At 42.7% G+C, this 22,013-nt stretch overlaps 1 protein-coding gene across 5 annotated transcripts in view; it reads left to right on the plus strand.

Annotated features, from left to right (window-relative positions):
- Window positions 1–22,013, plus strand: part of FAM107B (family with sequence similarity 107 member B) — a 135,051-nt gene that overhangs the window by 107,500 nt on the left and 5,538 nt on the right. For 4 of the 5 annotated variants that reach the window (XM_065049240.1, XM_065049241.1, XM_065049242.1 and 1 more), the window contains one exon: window positions 18,016–18,199. In XM_065049240.1, coding sequence (XP_064905312.1) covers window positions 18,016–18,199 — 184 coding nt within the window. Of the gene's footprint in view, window positions 1–5,636; window positions 5,796–18,015; window positions 18,200–22,013 lie in introns of those variants that run through there. The other variant, XM_065049244.1, reaches the window with a different exon arrangement.

Below are 22,013 nucleotides of genomic sequence, written 5' to 3' on the forward strand. Positions count from 1 at the left end.
GTCTCCCGTGTATCTGCCTTACTCATTTAACATACTGTCCCTTCCTGCATCTCATGTTGCCTGTTGAAGTCATACAGCTGTCCCCTGGGAGTTTTTTTGAAAGGGATATTTAAAAGACACATTCAGAGGTTTTCTCTAAAATGGATGTCAGCACCCTCTAGCAATAGAAATACCCCCCAGGGGAGATTAAAGAACTCCGAAATTGTGCAGAAATCTCTTTTCCCTGCTAAGAACCTGTGCTGTAGCCTCTGAAAACTTTTCCATTTTGACTCTACTGGAAAGAACTGATATATTTGTTAATCTCCCTGCTGGTGAGAGCGGTACTTCTGATGGTGGACAGGCACATTTGCTCGCGCTCTAGTAAACCCACTGCTGCTCACTTGCAAAGTTCATCCATTGACTCCAAACTCTTAATGATCTTATTGTCATTTTTTAAAATTACTGTGCGAATTTAACTAAACATTGTTTTCCTGGAAGCACCGGGTTTTCAATGGTAGTAAATGTTTATGTTGAATAGGAGCCGTAGGAAAACACTGAGCACAGTAGGATGCAGATCAGAATTAATGTGCAGACATATACTTCCTGAATCAAAATCTGCACCCCTGTACAACCACAAAGACTTACTGTTTGTTCCGCCGGGCCCTGAAGTGTGTGTTTAATTAGGTGTGTTTGTGAGGGGGAAGTTGCTCTTGAAAGAGGGTGTTTAACTGGAAACTGTGGATTTGTTAGCGATGGTGCCATGTTGGTGGACTCCCATGGAGGTGACTGTCGCCCTGCTCAAAGACACATAATATTGCATTTCATGCAGCCCGAATTTGCAGCAAACAGGTTAGAAGTGCTAGCAAGGTGAGGTTTGGGGATGAAGTTAACATCTTTTTTTTCTCTGGAAAATCTAAACTAAGCATTTACCTAAAACATGAGTGGGACGTGCACCTTCCTGTGAAAGACAAGATGAAGATCCTGTCTCTCTGGAGGAATATGACATTGAATAAGCACAGTCAAAAGTAAAAGTTCTCCTATTTTATAAGCCCCAAAGCCCACTGGCTTCCAGGAAGATGGTAATGGGTTAAAACTGGAACACAAGAGGTTCCACTTAAATTTGAGCAGAAACTTCTTCTCAGTAAGGGTGACAGAGCCTGGAACAGGCTGCCCAGGGAGGTTGTGGAGTCTCCTACTCTGGAGACATTCAAAACCCGCCTGGACACCTTCCTGTGTAACCTCATCTGGGTGTTCCTGCTCCATGGGGGATTGGACTGGATGAGCTTTCGAGGTCCCTTCCAATCCCTGACATTCTGTAATTCTGTGAAGATTTAGGATAAAAGGTGATTCAGCCCTCTGTGTAGACTACAGGCTTGTGGAGCTTAATGACTCTCTCAAGTGTGTGTGGACAGTGAAGTTGCTCAAATTTTGGTTCTAATTGCTGTTTGTAAAATAAATTTATAACTCTATTGAAACTCTAATAATAATGATTGAAATCTTGTCATTTTAGCCGTTTGCAACTCATTCCTCGTTGCCTTCATATATAATGAAAGATGAAGGAGCTGGGATTTTGTTTCCTGACAGTGTCCTTAATAGATAGTTTTCACATTTCCACCTGCACTTCCCAGTCTGATCTTAATTGCTGGTGAGATTCTGAGTTTTCCTGCAAGTTGTACTGCTTTATCTGTATGGTCGAAGTGCTACGATTCTCCGCACTAGCTGATCATGATTATGCTGGCACAGCTGTTCCCAGCTTGGAATAACTTTGATACTGATACAGACAGACCCATGTGCTGATTTTCACTAGTCCATTGCACTGACAGAAGCTGCACAATCCCAGCTCACTGTGTCTGTCTTTCCTGGGAGTTTTGCTTCCTTGTAGGGGCTGTTGGCTCCTGTGGGTGCAACATGAGCTGATTGATGCTATAGTTTCTCAAATATGACTGATTTGGGACTGGCTGGAGCAAGCTGTCATCTTCTGGTAAAGATCGTTAAGACAACACCATTCAAACCATGTCCCCATGTTCAAACATTTCCCAGTTGCAGTTTGGTGCCGTGGGTACCCGTGATGCTGCTGCTCTCAGCGGTGCTGGAAAGGTGTGGGTGAGAGAACAAGAAGCTTTCGTGACAGGTCTGTGCAGGGGAAGGCCCCTGGGTGAGTTTTAATAGCGTGGTTGCTTTCAGAACCAAATGTGTTTCTAAACTGGAAATGGGTCTTGTTGTCTGACAGTAAAAATGCTGCCTTTGTTGTGTTTCTGGGCAGCTCGCATTGGGATCAGTGCTGAAGCAGGTGTGGCAACATCCTCTGTGCAGACAGGCTGCTGGGTTCAGTGTAGTGGGTAGGAATCCTATGTTTACAACATCCTGTATCTCGATGATATGAAAAAACTGAAGGCTGACTTTTGAACATTCACACGTTGACTGACTATTAACATTCTCTTGATGAAATGTGATTTACTGTGGGGGTTGGACTAGATGACCTTTAAAGGTCCCTTCCAACCCAAAGTATTCTATGAACTATAGCAAACATTTGCTGTAATCTTAAACACTAATGTATGTGGTAAACTCACATTCACGTAGTGGCTGAAGATGCAGTATTTACACCCTGCTGAGCGCTGTTGAGGAGTACATGCTGTTTTAAAGAGGACAGATTTTGATAAATGAGTCTCTGTCTTATTACTAACATGCTCGAGAAGAACGTGCTCTGTTCACCAGTGGGATCGGAAAAGCCCTCAGGCTCCCAGCTCTCATTCCAGCTTTGCAATGTGGATCTTCGTTTTATAGTAGTTTCTGAGAACACATTTACTAGTGCGGCTTGCAAAAGCATGTGTTTAATGTGTCGTCTTTTGTTGTCGAGATGCTAAATCCATAGACAAAGAACAAAAAAGAAAACACTAGGGACTTTGTTAATAACTTGGGAAGGAAGAAATTCATAAAAATAGGGTTGGGGTGAATTGGGCCTCAGTCCTTGAGGCACAAGACTCATAAATCCCTGGTTCACAACCTGTGTATTATTAACTCTAACATATTTTCTAAATTTTATTCTGTGCATCTGTTAATCCGTAATCTTTTAGCTTATTTTAAACATCATCAATTTCATTTTCTAAACTTCATTCAGCAAATTACCGGTTTGAATTTTGCCTCTTTATTCTAAAACCAGTGTTTATTCCATCATAAAGAAGAGTGCTTAACATGAAATGGCTCCAGAACTTTTGACAGCACACTGCCTATAATAGAACAAAACATAGTGTTTTCGTAATTTATGATGTTTCTTAGTGATCTGCTCATCCAAAAAAAGTGTGTTTTGCTCTCTCAGCATTTGGTATCCGAAATGTTGTCTTGTGCTGACAACCACAGCCTGTTCCAGATGAATTTAGGCCTCAGCGACTTGCTCAGCATCACAAATCCAGCTTTTGGCAGAGCTGAGAACAGACTCTCTCTCTTCTGTCACAGTTCAGTTCCTCGGTGTAATTATGGGACAGTTTTCCTTCTGGGTGAACGAGCCTCTGTTGTGACCAAGCCCATTACAACAAACAGGTGCCACTTTTATATTTTGATGAATTCCCCTTGCTCAGTAATTTTTTGCAGCTTTAAACCATAATTCTTCAGTGAATCATGGCAAAACATGATTGTCTAATTAAAAAAAAAAGAAAAGGAAGAAGCAGATGTTAATTTTCTGCTTTGGCAGTCTGGAGTTCTCCACTACTTGTTAAACAAGCAGGTTGAGAAATTGACTGTGTGTGAGATGATGGACAGGCTGTGATGGATGTAGGAACTTGAGCAACTTGGGTTCAGTGTTGTGGGAAGTTGGTTTGGTTTATTCAGATTTATGGGACCAGTAACAGGTGAAGAATTTAGACTAAAAGTAAAGGGCTTCCACCTCCTTTTATTTTTTAGAAATAGTGCTCACATGCAGAGCACCTTTCCTGTAGTGAGGAATCAAGTATGCCTGAGATGACTACACAAGTACCAACCCCTCTTTCACCCTTGGACACCAAGGCAGTTACACAGAATCACAGAATGGTTGGGGTTGGAAGGGACCTCTGGAGATCATCCAGTCCAACCCACCTGCTAAAGCAGGTTCACCAGAGCAGATCACACAGGAATGTGTCCAGGTGGGTTTGAATCAGAGAAGGAGACTCCACAACCTCTCTGGGCAGCCTGGTCCAGGCTCTGGCAACTCAAAATAAAGAAGTTTCTCCTCATATTCAGATGGAACCTCCTGTGCTTCAGCCTGTGCCTGTTGCCCCTCATCCTATCACAGGGCACCACTGAAAAGAGTCTGGTCCATCCTCTTGACACTCACCCTTGAGATATTTATAAACATTGATGAGATCCCCTCTCAGCTTCTCTTCTTCAGCTGAACAGCCCCAGCTCTGTCGATCTCTTCTCATAAGAAAGATGCTCCACACCCCTAATTGTCTTTGTAGCTCTGTAGTTCCTCTCCTTCTAATAAGCGCATAACATCTTTGTAGGTAACACAGCCATGGAGAAAACTAGGAATTATTTCAGTGATAGGAGACACAAAAGGCATTGCTCGCTGGGACGTGATGTGGCATGATGTGTTCACTCCCCCATGTCTGTTTTTAGGAGTGTCTTCTGACCGTGAAACAGAGGTGTGCTTTTTACAAAACATGGGGGTCATGTAGGCTCGTTGGAATTTTAATTACATTTTTTCTGTATTTGTTATTTTCAAAGTAGCTCATTTAACTATTGAAGGAGAGCAGGAAGAGGACCACATATACACCGCTTGCCTTTTTTTCCTTCCTTCTACAAACATCTGAGACAGTGAGATGGTATCCTGCTGGAGACACTGTATGGTGACATTTTTAAGGAGCCCTTAACATGCAATTTATTGCCCTCATATAAAGTTTGTTGGCCTGAAAGTTTCTTTGGTGTCAGGCCCAGCAGGTGCTGAGAGGCCCCGAGTTGCGTGTTCAGCAGAGGAACAAAGAACAGGGCTGGCTTTGCTGTGAAGAGGTACAGCTGGCAATTCGCGGTTATGACTGCCCATCAATAGGTATTCATCGTATTAATTAAGCTGCTGCTGTTAAAACCGGAGCTAGGGGACAGCTTTTCATCCTGTAAGCTGAGTCACCTGGGAAAGGGTTTTAATAAGAGGGCTCCACGGCTTGTGAGAAGGGTTTTTTCAAACGCTTTTCTCTTCAAGGCTGACAGCACCCTCTTTCAGAGACACGGCTGCCTGGGTGTCTATCTGCAAGTGACAAATGGCATTTTCTTCTCTGGAAGCTCTGTACAGTGATTTCTTGAACCTTGACTAGCAAGAGCCAAGCTGTGACCTAACTCTGCTTTTGTTCCTCAGCTGCAGGCATCTAACGACAAAAGACTTTCAGCCCCTTTCTTGGCTCTGTGCGAGTCTTGTTTTGCAGCCCTTTGGTTTTTGGGTTCTTTAAGCTTTTTCTTTATTTTTAAGCTTGAAGAGACAAGAATGTGCACATTTTATTTTCTTTTGTGACACCACAGTGAATAAGCATGTGACTCTTTGGTTTGCAGGTGGTGCTTTTTAACAGTTTGGTGGAGATCCCTGTAGTGCCTCTTAGGACTACTGAGGGTTTTTTTAGCTTTTTCAGCTTAGGTACTTAAGACTTCTTTCAGTTCAAGTTTAAGTCCAGTTCTATTCTGCTTCTGTAGCACATAAAGCAAGTGACCCATCCTCTCAAAAGCCCTCAAGAAGGATGTGAGGAGCAGCGCTGAGCGGTCCTACGAACTCCGGTGGCACGGCCGGTCCCCTTCGTGAGCGCTGCTGAGGAAGGACAGTCTGAGACTTTCCTCCAGGTGGTCTGTTAAGCAGAAAGGTAACAATTGTAGGAAATTCCTTTTCTGCCACCAGCTCACAAGCTCAACAAACAATCCCTTTGTGGAGGGACTGGGATCATCCCTCTAGTTTCTTATTTTTTTCATTGTTAACTGCTTGGAATTTGTTGAGCAGTTCCTTTCTGGAGGTATTAGGGAGCGGTGGTCTGTTTCTCCCTTCCTGAACTTCTTCAGACCTTTCTAAGAAAATATCCTGCAAACAGTTTGGTCTCACCATACATGACTTAATTTGTTCTGCCAGAGTCTTATCTAAAATCTCCCCTGTGCACATGCTAAGCTTGCATGACTACTTTTGGTTTAGGTGCTGACATTCAGGTTCTTCATTTGAGAGGGTCTAAAAGGCCAAAGGCAATTCGTGTGAACAACACTTGAAGATACTGTTAGAGGGAGGTGTTTTTCTTTAGAAAACAACACCATTCCCTTCCATCCAGCAAGGCAGCTGTGTTACCTTTCGTGTGCAGTGTACTGACTGATACCGAGCCCTGCCCTGGGGTCAGAGCTTCCTGATTTAGGTGGTTGCAGTAGCTGCTGATTGTAGCTGCTCCTAGAGAACATGTAAAAAGTCACCAGCTTTGACAGATATGACCTGGTGCCAACTTTTTTTCCGATTTTATTTTCCATTAATTCCTGTTTTCACATTTCTTCCATCAAACCATGAGAAGATGATGTTCTGCTAAATACCCTATACTGTGTCATGTTCTTTGCAGGGCTCCTGTTGATCACTGTTGCAGTTGAAAAGCCTCATGTCTACCAGGCTTGGCTGTCCTGAAGCCATCTGGTGTATGCCTGGCCTCCTGCAGCACACATTTCCAGGAGGTTTGTTCTGGCTGGTGTCCATTCTTACACCCACTTGTTCCTTTTAAACCCATTAGGGTTCAGGTTAAGGTCACGAGTAGGGTATGGAACAGCCTTCTCTTCAATTTCTTGCCCCACCTCTGATGAAGATCAGATCATCTTTACTGGTCTCTTTGTTTTTACCTTTTCCTTCCTTGCCTTTGTAGTTGTGTCTTTTTCACCCGAGTTGCAGTGAGGATCCACGTACCTAAAATACAGCTGCAAGTAATTGCAACAGGTCTGGGCAAGGAAGGGTGGCTCTTTGTGGACACTGTGCAGGCTGGAATGGGGATTTAGTTGCCTGAGCCAAGACTAACTCTTGAGGTGAAGGTTTTATTTGTTTCCTGTGAGTAAGCTGGGAGTGTGTTAGCGTGGAGCAGTGATACGTTTATTTTGTTTCCTTTTCTCCATTTCTAAGAAAAGATAATCCTTGCGTTAAGAAATCACAGTAGAGGTTGGGTCCTTGCTCTGAACCATTTGCCACCAAAGAAAGAAGAATAAAGCAATCTCTACTAGTGAAGATTTTTTTTGTCTGTCTTTTTTTCCTTCCTAGGAAAGGGATTTCTTCTAGAAAACGAAGGGAACTTGAGTTGACTTGGCAGGTAATTGGTACAGATCTGCTCAGTCTGAAGAAGTGCTTAACTTTTACATAACTACCTATGAATGTATTTAGGGAGCTGGCAAGCTGCAGTGGTCTGTGTGTTTTTCATTTGTCACTGCTTTTAAATTAATTTGAAATGGGCTTCTTTCATGGGTGGTAGAACTCCTTTTGGGTTGTCATTCAGAAACACCCCTAATGAGGGTGGGGAGGTGTGACATGCAGCAGGTCGAGATGTGTCCTAACCCCAGGCAGGACACTGGTGTGCCCTGGGAACATCTGGAGGTTCACCAAGGAACATCTGGAGGTTCACCAGCCCTGTACACCCCGACTGGCAATGCTCTGAGGTTGGGTAACTTATGCAGCGTGAAAAATACTTAGCTCACTTGGTCTCTTTTTTGCTACTGAATGCATAATTACATGATTAATGCAGAGATTTTAATCTTCAGCCCCCCTTGCAAACATTCAATAATTGCATTTAGAGATTTATATATTTGTAAAATTAGAAGGGTTAATTATGATCCTGTCAATTGGTCTCTCAGTGTAATTGACCCATTTCTGATTTGCTATCACAAATCTTTTAGTAAATTAGCATTTTATTCCCCTTGCTTTGAAAGTGTGTGCCTTATTTTAGGAATTTTTTTCCTAGCCCCCATTTTTAGTCACTGAAACTTCTCAAACTATTGTTAGGCTTGTTGTTTATAAGACAACAGGACTGGTCTTAATCTTCACTTTTAAAAAGGCAAATGGACTGAGCTTTTATTACAGCATCAATATAGGGCATGTTCTCAAGTTCTTCAATGTTGTTTCTCTTCCGTTTGCTTTTTAACATCCTATTTTCTTTATAAATAACAAAACTGTGTTTGCCATGACAATCATGTTTACAGGGGTACCAAGTAACCTGCCTCTTCTATTGCTCCAGAATTTTGTCGCTTATATCAAAGGTCATTTTACTTTTTTGGCTTATATCTGGTGTAGCCTTCTGTCTGGTTAAATATTTACCAGAATCCTCCATCGTCATCCTCGTAATCCAGAAGGGTGTTTCTGTTCAGGGAGTGTGACCTACACTCTGGTGTTTCTGGATCTTGCTTGGCCTCACTGGGACACACGTTACTTTCTCACCTTGCTCACCAGATCTTAGCGAACAAAATACAGAACAAGTGCAGAAACAACCACCATCCATGTGTTTCCATCTTCCCTGGAAGAGTCTCGGTGAAGTCTTCTGAACTGGAGTTTTAAGAGTGCTCAAGATTCACCAATCTCCTTTTAACCACCTCAAATCACATGGCTTGAAATGGTTTTACTCCGAATTAATCAGAGGTTGCTGCCTACTCCGGGTTTCCCCTGTTCCCTGAGAAACACACCTCTTTAGTGTTGAACTTCTTATATTTGAGGAATTACTATCCTCTGAAGCTGACATTTCAGAAATAGTATGACTTACAAGTAAGACCTTAAATGGTGTGAGCTTTAGTTTGTTTGCTCTTCAAGTTTGGCCGTTTTGTATATAAACATGGATTTGGATCAGTCTTCCCCCTTTCCCCCCTCCTTTTTCCTGCTGGGTTCCTGTCTGCAGGATGTCCTTCACCACTGGGTGACACTGTTTGATAGTTCTTAACGTTTGCAACAGTGAAGCCCTGAATAAACCATTCTCTTAGGCTGCTAATGTTGAATCAAGGCTTGGTTTTCATTAAAAAATCCCATATTTTCATTCAACCAAATGTGCCCTGATTTTTGACTAAGTGGTCCAGACTGACTGGTCTAGAGCACTGATGATGCCCTATAGCTGAATGGGTTATAAACTGATCTTAGTTTTCTAATCATAAAATCTCTTTAAAACGTGTATAATTTCAGAATCACATACGGATCACTCTTGACCCATGTGTAAATAAATTGCTACTTACCTTTTGGGATTAATTTGGTTGCAAACTGTGCTGTGGAGTGCGTTTCCTAGGAGGAGTAATTTCGATGATCTGAAAATCATGTTTACTGTGGTGCAATAATTACTTGTGTAGTGTATTGGTGGAAGCCAGATATATATTCAGTTGCGTGCATTTGCTAGTCATGATTTATTCCTTTCAGATGAATGACATCAGAGGAGATGGAGGGGAGGGGATGGGTGAATGACGTGCTGTTGTTCTGCGGGAAGAAAGCAATGTAATTTCTATGGGCCTTTTTGATTAGAGGTGTCCAGAACACCAGGTCTTCTCCTTGCCATCAGAATGGTTTTCTGCATCCCCAACCCTCTCTAGGGATTTCAGTAACCACAAGGACCTGAGCAAAATGAGTATGGAGAATATAAAATCCTTAATGAACATGCAGGATTTTGGGGGAAGAGAAGTGATGTAAGATGCATAGTCTACCTTATTTGCCACTAATCTTAAACTGGAACTGTGATGTTACAGTGGGTTAAGCATAGACCAGGATTTAGGGAGGATGGTCGCTATTTGCAGTGTGTAAGTCTTCATGCTGTGTCTTTCTGCCTTCTCTGCCTGTATTAAAAATTAGATGCTAGGGAATTTGTTGCAGGGAAAGTCTATATCTAAGTTTTGCCCATGTCTGACAAAAATGGGATCCAGTCTCTGCCTGTGGTGGTGAACAAAGGTCTCATCTCCTGCTTTTCTCCTGATGCTCTTACAGCCTCCCTTGCATGGAGACCTCTTGCAGTAGGAGTGGAAAGGCACATTCTTTCCTCTCTGTTCTTCCACCTCTAATTACACAGCTTCATTGATACCTCTGCAGCATTTTAACTGAGCAAGAGAACAAATGCAACTATTTAGAGAGAAGAAATGCCACTATTTAGACCTGGTACTTTCAGCCAGCAGCAGAGAGCTTCATCGCAGATTTGGCAACCAGAGGGAAAATGCAGTTCCTGTTCACGGGCCTGGTAATTTCAGCAAAAGGTGAGACTGTTCTTAAAGCTCCTTGTGTCTTTCTTGTCCAAGTAGACCAGAGAACAAGAGAGGACCAGCTATTCTGTTCTCACCAGCATTGCTCTTCAGCCCCCAGCCTCTGAGGGGATCCGGGCTCTTCCCTTAGCACCCAAAACTTGACTGAACTTCAAAGCGCAGAACAGAGGCTGCTTGGTGGTGTTTAAATTGAACCAGACCCATAAGCAGCTCTTTGCATTTGAGAGAATTGTAAGAGCGTGGAGCACTGCCCCAAATCTTGCACTCTCTTTAGGTGTCGGTGCCAATGCAAACATCTTTATAAGGACCCTCTTTTTCCTGGTTTCTTATTTAGTGGGTGTTTTATCTGTGCTTGTTGACATTACACTTTCTGTAGTACTTAAGGGAAGAAAAGGAGCATTAACTGGATTTCCTTGAGAATTTGAGTGGTTTAGTTCATTTTAACATCCTCTAAAGTGACAACAGGGACAGCTCCAGTAGCCAGCAGCCCCATATCCTTGACATTGCTGAGATCACTTTGGGCTGCCACGGTCAATGAGTGAACCCTTATTCCTGAGAGAAGCCTATGTGGTCTGTCAGGCTTTAGGCAGCCATGCAATTAATGAAGCTGTTAACTGGTGATACCCAGTGTAAGGAAGGTGCTGTGAGTTAAACAGTTCTGGCATAGCATGGACAGAAGTTTTTCAGTCTTGCTACTTTGTTTTGTCTGCTGGGATGTGAATATTTTAAAGTGCATGACAAGGAGCAGCGAGATTGGCCTTGCAGAAGCTCATGGTGCTTTCTAAAAGTATTCTCTTGTATAAGTGAGAGCTGGGGCACACAGTGATGAAAGAGCCTGCCTAAGATCGGTGAGGTAAGGCTGGAGCCAAACACACAACCCAGGTAACTGCCAAAAGGGTCAGAAAGTTCGACGGTCTTTATTTTATTTGAAGAATAGCAATATAGTATGTAATCTGGCAACAGGAGGATATCAAATGTGCAATCTGCATGGAACAGTAGATACATACTGCCCTAAATGTGTTTGATTTTGAGGCAGGTGAGGACAATCTCCTCTTTTGAAGCAAAACTCCTATAGCTGGGAAACAGCAGCCTTTTTGAACAAAGCACCAAGGGCTGGGGGGAATCGCAGCCTCCAGGTCCTCTCCGGTCCCCCCGCTCCCTCCAAAGCTCTCCCGCTGCGTTTTGCCACAATCCAAACCCCGTCATTGCTTCCAGCCACAAAAGACGGTGGGGATAAGAGCCAAACTCCTTAGACAGTGGCTATTTTGAGCACATTGGGTGGGAAGAGTGTTTTCTATTCTGTTTTCAGGGATTCTCACTTTGAATTAAGGGGTGAATTGTGGGAAGTTATTAATGATATCTATAATCAAGGATTAATCAAGTAAATCTCTCTAGTCAAGTGCCTCTTACTGCACTGAGAGCATGGAGATAAAAATGATAGCGGTGCTGCGCTTTCGTGTGCAAACAGCCCCGAGGTGGTGCCTGCAAAGCACATTCTGCATATTTAAGTAGCTCCTTTGCTTTCCACCCAAACTGGCCGTGCTGGTCTTGTAAGTCTGAGCAGAGACACGCTGAACAATTTATATTCCGATTCCTCTCCAAATCGGAAGAGGGGGAGTAAAAAGCTGTATTTCTTCACAAAGAATGCCTCTGGGTTACTTGTAGCAAACCGCAAGTCTACGCAGCAGTTTGAAGAGCTAAAAATGTTAAGTCTTAAAAAATAGCGTTTGATGGTTTACAGTACAGCGCAGAACAGATGTTGAAGCTTTTTTGAGAATTAAATCTTACTTTGGGAGGTATTAATTGCTTGAGCTCATGCTTCTGTTGAAGATATTAATTCAATAATTTATTAAGGCAAAAAGGAAATAACGTGAATGTAGCGTTAATGTAACTTTTGGATCCCGGACTAGTCTATTATTTTGATGTTCATCGGTATTTTTAGGCATTTATTTATTTGCTTTTTAAGGGGCCTCAACTCTGCCTCTGCTTTCACAGCTGGAAGTAGTTGTGGGAATCATTTGAACGGCGAAAACGCCTTATATATGTATAATAATAAAAATAAATGGTGTCTCACAGGAATTTTTATATTTGGATTCCATATGTAGAGGGCAATTTCTGGTATTCCTCATACCAGATAGAAAATAAATGCAATTCCCTGCATACCATATAAACCTGGGGCTTTTTTGGCATGAACTTCGGTCTGTTGTGGAAGCCATGAGAGCCCCAATGAAGCAAAGCTCTGGCAGCTGCTGAACCTTGAACCTGATTTTAAGATCTGCCTTGAATCTGCTAAAAACACCGGTGCCTGTCTGCAGTTCTCTTTGCACGTGTGTTTCCAGTGTTAATACCATGAAGGGACTTCTGCTGAAAAACCCCTATATAGGTAGAATAAAAAATAAATAACATTGGAAGCAAACACATCTCCTCCAAATGTAGCTTGGGTGCTTCTCACACCCTCCGGTTCAGTTGTATCTGTTCAGTGTGATCAATTTGAAGGGTCTCTTCTCCATGAATTTACTTGTGCTCCAAAGAAGATAAATGAGGGAATTGCAGGTATGTGACAGCTTGGCCTTGGCTCTCCAAGAGTGAGGTACCAGTATGGTACTGCTTTATTGCTCTAAGAGTGTCTTTGTATCTGAAGCTGTGTCTTTGTGTCTTTGAAGCTGTATCTGAAGAGTGTCTTTGTATCTCTTTGTATCTGAAAACTTCTTAAACTTCTGTCTGGGTGGATACTTGAAGTTATTTTTATATAGAGACCTTGTTTAGTGGAAAATTTAAATTGCTTTGGCATTCTGTTTAAGGAGTTAAAATTCCTCTTCCGTGCTGGATGCCCGGTGTGTTCTTTCTGGATGAAAATCCATGTGTAGGTGAGAAGCCATGGACAAAATCTGGGTGTTGCTCAGGTAGGACAAGGTAGGGTAGATGAATGCTTTTGTGCTGCTTGTGCAGCAGCAGCCGATTCAGCAAATGCGCTGGGGGAGCACCTGCCAAATAAGTGCCTGTGTTAAACCTGAGCCAAGCTTAGCTAAAACATCCCCCAAATCCTTTGTTTTGGAGCAAGGTAACAGGGAAACACAGAAATTAATTGTGTATTCGTAGTGATCATGTAATAGTAGATGGTTATAAAGAGCCTCTTAGATGCTCGTAAATCAGCACATTCCTGCTAAGTGATTATTTGGATTATTCATGTCCCGCCGTTGCACCTAGTGATGATATGAAAGCAGCTTTATGGTTGTGACTTCCGTGCTGATGAGCACTAGAGACTTGTGGAATTATTTAATTGTTATTGCTCGAACATTAGTTGAACTTTGTTTAAGGATTTTTAAGGTATTTTGTCATTGCGCCTGACTGGTTTATTGGAGTGAGCCTGAATCTCAGAATAAAGCTCTGGGGCTGCACTGCCTGCTCTGATCCTGCCCGTCGTTACCTGGCGATTTGTTTGTGCCTCAGTTTCCTTTTTCCATGTAACTCACTGGTACTCTTGTAAATGTTGCTTTGAAAGGGCACGGGTAGAAATCACACCGCCTTAATTTATTGTTGGTGTCTAATATTACACGGTGACTCTGCAGGACTGGGTTGGTGGCCTTGAGCCAGGACTGAGGTTTGCAAAGGGTGTGAGAGGATTCACTGAGTGGGAACCGGGTGCCCTGTTTTGCTGGCTCTGGCTGGAAATCCTGCCTGAAATCACTTACAGCTTAATCACACACAGAAAGCGTCTGCAGTTCCCAGGGGAGTTTTATTCATTCAAGTTTGCTGCTAGTGGAGTTTGTGTTACACAAGGAAACCACAGTTCCTGACCTCTGAGTTGAATACATGTTTTTAAAAACAGAGATGGGACAGAAGAAAGAAGATTAAATAGACTTCATTTTAAGGGCTTGCCAAAGGCAAATCTACGTGCTGCAAAATATTACATCAAACTTACTGAGAAATTATTGAGTCAAATTGTTTTTTCAGGGGCTTGTGTTAGAAAAATAGTACATTGTTTATGACAGTTGTAGGGTAATTCTGAGTTTTTCTTCACCCTAGCAAACACAAGACTTGTCTTGAGAGAAGCAGCAGGTTATTTTTGGATGTACTTTAATGGAGAGCTGTCTGTGATAAAACCTTGTAGAAGGCTCACAGCCCCATCGATGCAACAGGACTGAGAGAGTGCAGAAAACCAAATATTTACAGAGCAGGTTTATTTGGGGTGAAGGCTGGATATGTAACATTGGAGTTGTTTTTGTTGTGATAAGCGTGTTGTGAATGCTGATAAGGTAGGAATTGTGTCCTTATTAAAAACAAAACAACCAAGCTGTAGCTAGTTTGTTAAATATTTATGGTTAGGAGAATAGACTTCCACACACTTTTTAGTAACAGCATGGTGCAACATGGTGCAAATTGAGAAGTATGTTGTGTTCTGGATTTTTGAGGGGTTTCGGTTCTTTTTATTATGGCCTGCAATTAAACAGTGAGGGAATTGAGATGTAAGTTGAGCAAAGGGCCACCGAGATGGGCTGCGGGCAGAGTGTAGGTGCTGTGGTGGAGGCTGAGGGACCTGGGCTGGCTCAGCCCAAGCAGAGACAGGGCTGGGGAGACTTGAGAGCAGCCCCTGTGCCGAGGAGGAACTTACTGAGAGACAGAAGCAGGCTCTGCATTGTGGTGCACGGCCAGAGGGCAAGAAGCAACAGACATGAGTTGAAAGAAGTTGTTTGTATGGGTGTAAGGAAAATCTTCACCATGAAGAGAGATGAACAGGGTGTCCCACTCTGCTCTGCGCTGGTGCCGCCTCACCTGCGGCACTGTGTGCAGGTCTGCACGTCACAGGATAAAAAAACAAGATATAAAGCTGCTAGAGAGTGTCCAGAAGAGGCTACGAAGCTGGTGAAGGGTTTGGAGAAGAAGACTTATGAGGAGCAGCTAAAGTCACTCAGTTTGTTTAGCCTGGAGGAGACTGAGGGGAGAGCTTGTGGCGGCTACAGCTTCATCACAAGGGAGGAGGAGGGACAAGGGCTGAGCTCTTCTCTCTGGTGACCAGTGATAGAACCCAAGGAAATGGCAGGAAGATGTGGCAGGGAAGGTTCAGGTTGGACATGAGGAAAAGGTTCTTCACCCAGAGGGTGCTGGAGCACTGGAACAGGCTCCCAGGGAGGTGTCACGGCCGCAAGCCTCATAGTGTTCAAGAAGAGACTGGACAACACCCTCAGACACATGGTGTGAACTGTGGGGTTGTCCTGTGCAGGGACAGGAGATGAACTGGGGGTCCTGGTGGACAGCAGGATGACCATGAGCCAGCACTGGGCCCTTGTGTCCAGGAAGGCCAGTGGCATCCTGGAGTGTATTAGAAGGGGGGTGGTCAGTAGGTCAGAGAGGTTCTCCTGCCCCTCTACTCTGCCCTGGTGAGACCACATCTGGAATATTGTGTCCAGTTGTGGCTCCTCAGTTCCAGAAGGATAGGGAACTGCTGGAGAGAGTCCAGCGCAGGGCAACAGAGATGATGGAGGGAGTGGAGCATCTCCTGTGTGAGGAAAGGCTGAGGGAGCTGGGGCTCTGGAGCTGGAGAAGAGGAGACTCATTAATGTTTTTAAATATGTAAAGGGTGAGTGTCACGAGGATGGAGCCAGGCTCTTCTCGGTGGCAACCAATGGTAGGATGTGGGGCATTGGATAGTTCTTCATGGTGAGGGTAACAGAACACTGGAACAGGCTGCCCAGGGAGGTTGTGGAGTGTCCTCTGGAGACATTCAAAACTTGCCTGGAGACCTTCCTGTGTAACCTCATCTGGGTGTTCCTGCTCCGGCAGGGGGATTGGACTGGATGATGTTTCGAGGTCCCTTGCAATTCCTGACATTCTGTGGTTCTGTGATGCAATGCTCCTTGTGGGTCCCTTCCAACTCAGGACATTCTATGATTCTATGGGTAAAGCCCTGAGCAGCTTAGTCTGATCTTACAGCTGCTCCTGCTCTTATCTGGAAGTTGAACTAGAAACTTTCCAGGTTTCTTCTGACCTTAATTTTCCAATGAACCTGTATATTTGGCACCTGTGGTGATAGCTGGTTGCTTGACTGAAGCAAGGAGGACTCTAAGGGGTAATGGGTAATATTTTTATTGCATGATCAATGTCATTAAGAGTTTTATGTAATGTACAGCAATATACTTACATAGCTGTGAACTGTGGGCAATTTTTATATTAGTTCCAGAGATCCATGTGAGAACTAGCACCCCCACAGAGTTCAAAAACGTTTCATATAAAATTGCCTTGAAAAACTAATGCAGGGACCACCCTGAGAGCGGCTCACACTGGTAAGCCATTTCTCATCGACTTTGCTCCGTACAAACTTGGTGTGTGAGATGTAGCACCAGTAAAACACAATTACATCATGCTTTCAGACAAAGAGGCTGAAAGGGCTGTTCAGGATCCATTGGACACATTCAAATCCAGAGTGGCTTCCCCGAATCCACTGAAAACTTAGTCCTGCTGTTTTGCTTCTTTGTCTCTAAGTGCATGTGCAACCAGAGCATGGTGATGGTTGTTCTGTTCAGTGTTCATGTACTGAAGAATTAGTGGAAATCTCTCCACTGTATCAAATGGATTTTCAATCAGACCCTCTGAGCAACAATATGAGATTCCTAATGAAACAAAATAGTTTAGGGATTAATCTGAGGCTGAAGTTAGGTTTTACAGCTCTGTGGCGTGAGAGGGAGGGAAGGGCTGGTAACAGCAGGATTTAAATTAAAGCGCGTATTCAGCTTTTACTGGAAAATACGGGGCCGATCGCAGGGATTCTCTGATTTCTCATAGCCCCGTACTGTACGGTGTGCAGCACTCAGCTGTTCGGCCAGCCAGGCTAATGGAGGTCTCTTGCCTTTTCTTTCATGTCCCATCAATTCATGTCTGTAGACCCACATGCTGTGAGATTAAAATTTTGGGGTCTGTTTGAGGGGCCAATGTTTCATCAAACTGATAATCGCAGTGCACCAGGTTCTGCCTGCAGGTTTCCACAGCAGCAAACAGAGGCAGAATTGCTCTGAACGTGCTTTGGTTTGGATGCTGAACTTTCAGTGACTGTGGCTTTGATGGGAGTATGAATGGCTACATATGCATTATTTGAAAATAAAGCTTACTTATCAGCTGATCAGTTGATTAAAAGTGTTGTGATTTGGTATATAGATATGCTTTCTACAGCAGGATAGGAAAATGCCAGATTTCCAGATGATGTAAATCATCAAGTCTTCATTGCCTTCAGATCAGTCGACTTCTGTGGATTTTCACTGGGTGAAATATGGCCTTAAAGAAACAAGCTCACCCAGCTTTTTCTTCCCTACCTTTCCACTCAGCAATCTGACCTCTGTCCCAACAAACGCAGATCTGGCAATTTCCACATGGAAGCTTTTGCTCAGTACAGTTCAGGGCTTATCCACAGGAGGTGTTTTCCCTGTAGCTGACATGATACTGGTGGCAGAAAGTGAGACTCTATATGGCTTTGGTACGCATTTATAGTATTTAATATAGACAGTATTTTAAATGTCTTTAGGGTCTCGGTATTGCTGATCTAGAAATGCTTCGTCTGAGTAGGCTTATTAAAATCAATAGGGCTCTTCACACACTTAACCTAAATTATTTGTCTAATTGTTCTTAAAGTGGAAGGAATCTGTGTCTCCGAGTCAATGGATGGAGGCTCTTGGAGATGACATTGTTGTGAAATTGCCATTTATTTAAATAGATACTACTAATGTTTGCTCTGAGAGCCGTTACTCAACACACACAAAATTAATCTGGGAAAAGCATAGCTTTTGCCAGTGTAATATGCTGCCTTGATGTTTTAATACATCTTTAAAAAGCCTTTCAATGTAGATTTACTGCAGCTTTTTCCCTGTTCTACAGATACTGTGAATAAGGACACTGAACCCAAAGATCCATATCCCATTCCAAGAAAGATTATGGCTGAACCAGACTACATAGATGATGACAATCCTGAATTAATTAGACCCCAGAAATTAATTAATCCTGTGAAATCATCCCGGAATCATCAAGATCTCCACAGAGAGCTGCTGATGAATCAGAAAAGGTAAGAGTCTAAAAATCACTTGTGCCACCCTCCCACCCCAAACACACAGCTTGAGTTTTAGCTTCATCAAAATGACATTTTATCCAAAACCCAGCACATGCTTTTTGTTGATTCAGATCTTGTAGATGAAAGGTCTCTGATTCTTGACCGTGGCATTTATTTCTGTTTGAATTCCAGTTGCTCTGCAAAAAGCATGTTGTAAAAGACTTCTCGCTTCATTTTTCTGAGTACTCACAAAGGGTCAGTTTCAGGGGAAAGCAGTTCAGTTCTCCCCTATCACATTTTATATTGGTTACCTGGGCACTGTGATTTATCCTGAGCTCTTAACTTTATCAAATATTTGACAACATTTTTGCTATTACCAGCAGCATGATAAAAATCTGTGGGTTTTCCTCATTCCCAGCGCACTGAGTTTATGGAACCAGTTCTGAAGAAATCTTGTATTTTATTTCATACAAAACTGCTCTCTGCTTACTTGATCTTCCTTGCGATGCAGCGGGATAGTCCAGTGCCTGCACCACTGCTGCACAAGTGGTTCTTTGTATGTTATGCAAATACTACTTCGTTCTGGGATGGGATGCACAGATGCTCTATATATTGCTTTTAAAGATTCAAATAACTGGGACTTTATTTCATCAACTTCAGAGACACAAGCACTTGGCGCAGAGATTGCTGAAGTTCTGTTATTCAATCTCTTCAGCAACGGAGGGCTCATTTAGAAAAACATACTGAGACAACAGCCACCAGACCAGACACTGGACGAGAAGCCACCAAGCCTGTTGAGGCTCCTGCATTTAAACAAACAGAACCTTCCCATGAATAAATTAGCGATTTGATGCATTGAAGCTGTCCAGAGTTGGCTTTCCAAAGGCTAAAGTGTGGGGATCCACAGAACAGAGGTGGAAGAAGAGTGTTTCAGAGTGCATTTGAGAATAAAGCTGCTGGTAGTGGCCATTCAGGCGCTTTGAGACGCAGCACCTTAATAAAGGAGAGGAGGAAGCTGTTGCTTTGTCTATTCCAGCACAGCTAGATTTGTCTATTTAACAGGGAGAGTCACATTATGAAAGATGAGAGTTTCTTTTATTTTCCTTTTTCCCCCTCCCCTCTGGAAGGGAGAAGGGGTCTTTTCTATATGTAATAGCAAAATCCTCCCAAATGCTAGCCTTAGATACTTAATTCTAAATGAATTGCATGCACAATACAGATTTTCTTTAGTAAGGAAGAAGTAGGAATGTTTTACGGAATGCTGACTGAATTGGAAGAAACTGGCCTAAATAGGTGTTTGTCCTATTTTTTGTTAATGGGATTAAACATCAAAGTCAGTTCCTGGCACCAAGAAGTTTAGTCATTGAAAGAAAGATAGTTGAAGTTTCCTGACTTATGATCTTATTCTAAAGGATGTGGAGGCTGCAATAAATTAAGGCTATTTTTTTTTCTTTTAAGTTTATGAAAGCATAAAGCACTTCTAAATAGTATGGAGTTCTTTTCTTCTAGGAGAATATCCTATTACACAGAGGAGTTGTGCAGCCCTCAATACCCACTCTCATTGTGATTTTGATTAGCTGCAGCTGTTAATTTTAGATTCTTATTTATTGGTGCAGAAATGAAACACTTGGAGGGTTTTCACCAGCAGAAAAACTGGTATTTTTGAAAAGAGGGTTAGTCTTCTGTGCTTCGTGTCACTGTACTACCTCTGATATGAGGCTTTTCAGTAATGTAGATATTAGGCTTGTGTTCTGCTTTGTTACTGCGAATTGCTGTACATATGGAGGAACTTTAGGGCTTTTACAGAAGTCTGCATAACATGTACCTTACTTTTTTGTGAAGACTCAGTGTAGGCACCAGCAGCTTCGTTTTTGGACCGGTCAGGTCTGAACAGCCATTTCTGGGTCTTAGAAGATATTAACCCATGCTGGTCAGATCGTTCTCCATTTGAGCAGCATCTGTTGGGTCTTGAACTGACATCGTTATTTCTTAAACTTGCAGAAGTGGTATTAATAGTTGTTTTGGGCAAACAAAGATCCAGGTGGTGGTACCTCAAGGCACTGGTCACTTACAGAATCATAGAATCATTTTGGTTGGAAAAAGACCTTTAAGGTCAAGTCCAACCATAACCTCACACTGCCAAGTCCACCCCTAAACCACATCCCTAAGAACCTCATCTACGTGTCTTTCAAATCCCTCCAGGGATGGTGACTCCACCGCTTTCCTGGGCAGACTGTTCCAATGCCTGACAACCCTTGCTGTGAGGAAGTTTTTCTTAACATCCGATCTAAACCTCCCCTTATTCTTAAACTGGCTTTATATATTAGGACTCAACCTCAGCCTCAGCTCTGCAGAGTATTGGTCCTGTCCATTCTGGAGGTTTTAACCCTACCGGCTCTAACTTGTTGCACCCTTTGCTTACTCTATATCAAAACTTTAGGCAGAACAAGGAGGTGATACAAGCCTCTCAGTCCATCCAGTAGCCACCTGTTTGTTGCTTTTCCTTACATGGGGAGAGTGAAAATAGGATTGACGTTACAGTTGTTCTGCTACAGATCTGGCCACCAACCCCACCTGATTAGCCTGAGAGGTTGTATTTACTTATATGTCGGTGGGTCCTCTTTGCTGCAGCTACAGCACATCCAAATCACTCTTCTATCTCTGCTTTGTTGTGTGCAAACTTATTTAATAAAATCAGGAACAAGTAATGTTGCTTAGCAGCTTGCCTCTGGTACATGGCTATCTTGATTGCTAATTGCCAGCACACAAGTTTCCATTGATTCAGCTCTCACTGAACCAGTACTAGTAATAAAAAAATCACTCCAGCTTTTCTCTGCCTGATTTAAGCTTCATGTGTTAAAATGTAATTAAAATAGCATGAAACATTAAATATTAACACAGTCTTGTAGCTTCTGTTGCATTCAGACCATGAGATCCATTATGAGAAATAGGGAACACATTTGGTGTTGCTAAATATTTGATTTTGCTGTCAGGGTATGTACAGGGACAGAGTGTTGCATAATATATGGAGTCGTTCATAGATGTCACCATAAAATGACATTTTAATGTATTATTGGATACACTGTCACATATGCATATTCTAGAAGAATTAGGCAACCACAGATACCTGGGGAAGGGTAAAAAGGGTAAAAATATACTTTCTGAAAGCTTATTCAGATTATTGAATTTCTTAAAGTTGAAATAAAAAATGGTCGATGTTAAACTTAATGCTTGTATGTTTTCACATAATGGTCTTCACAGACAACAATAACAAAGACAAATTTCAGATCTTTCTGGTCAGACTTAAGTGATACTAATATCTGAATAACTGGGAGAGCTTTGAATCTTAGAAGAAATTTTGAAAACGTCTTGTCATAACAGAGATTAAAGAAATAGCTGAAATCACACAAATAAATAGGAGTGAGAGTGTGTGTGTGTGTGTGTGTGTGCCTGTATAAATAAAGTCGTGCATCTTCCCAAGGTCTGAGCTTTCTCATTTCCGCGTAGTTGGCTTGGAAAGCAATTTGTGCTGAACAGACCTGAAACATTCAGTTGATGTAGTAGCTAAAACCTTGCAAGAGGGAGAATCCTCCAGCCTTTGTCTGGTCTCCAAGGTGACTGCAACCTTTTTATTCTGGATTTTTGTTGTCTTAGCCTCTTTGTGATTTGGAGTGTAGCCTCTCACTGGAAACAGCTTTGCAGCCAGGCGTGGGTAAACCTGCCACATGTTCGAGGAGGGACAGAATCCACAATTTGCAGGAGCAAGCTGAGAAAATCCAAAGGGAGGTCACTTTTTGTTCTGTCCGTGCAAACTTCGACAGCATCATAC

This window comes from Columba livia, chromosome 1 (assembly GCF_036013475.1).
Source record: "Columba livia isolate bColLiv1 breed racing homer chromosome 1, bColLiv1.pat.W.v2, whole genome shotgun sequence".
In the NCBI taxonomy this organism is placed as follows: domain Eukaryota; kingdom Metazoa; phylum Chordata; class Aves; order Columbiformes; family Columbidae; genus Columba; species Columba livia.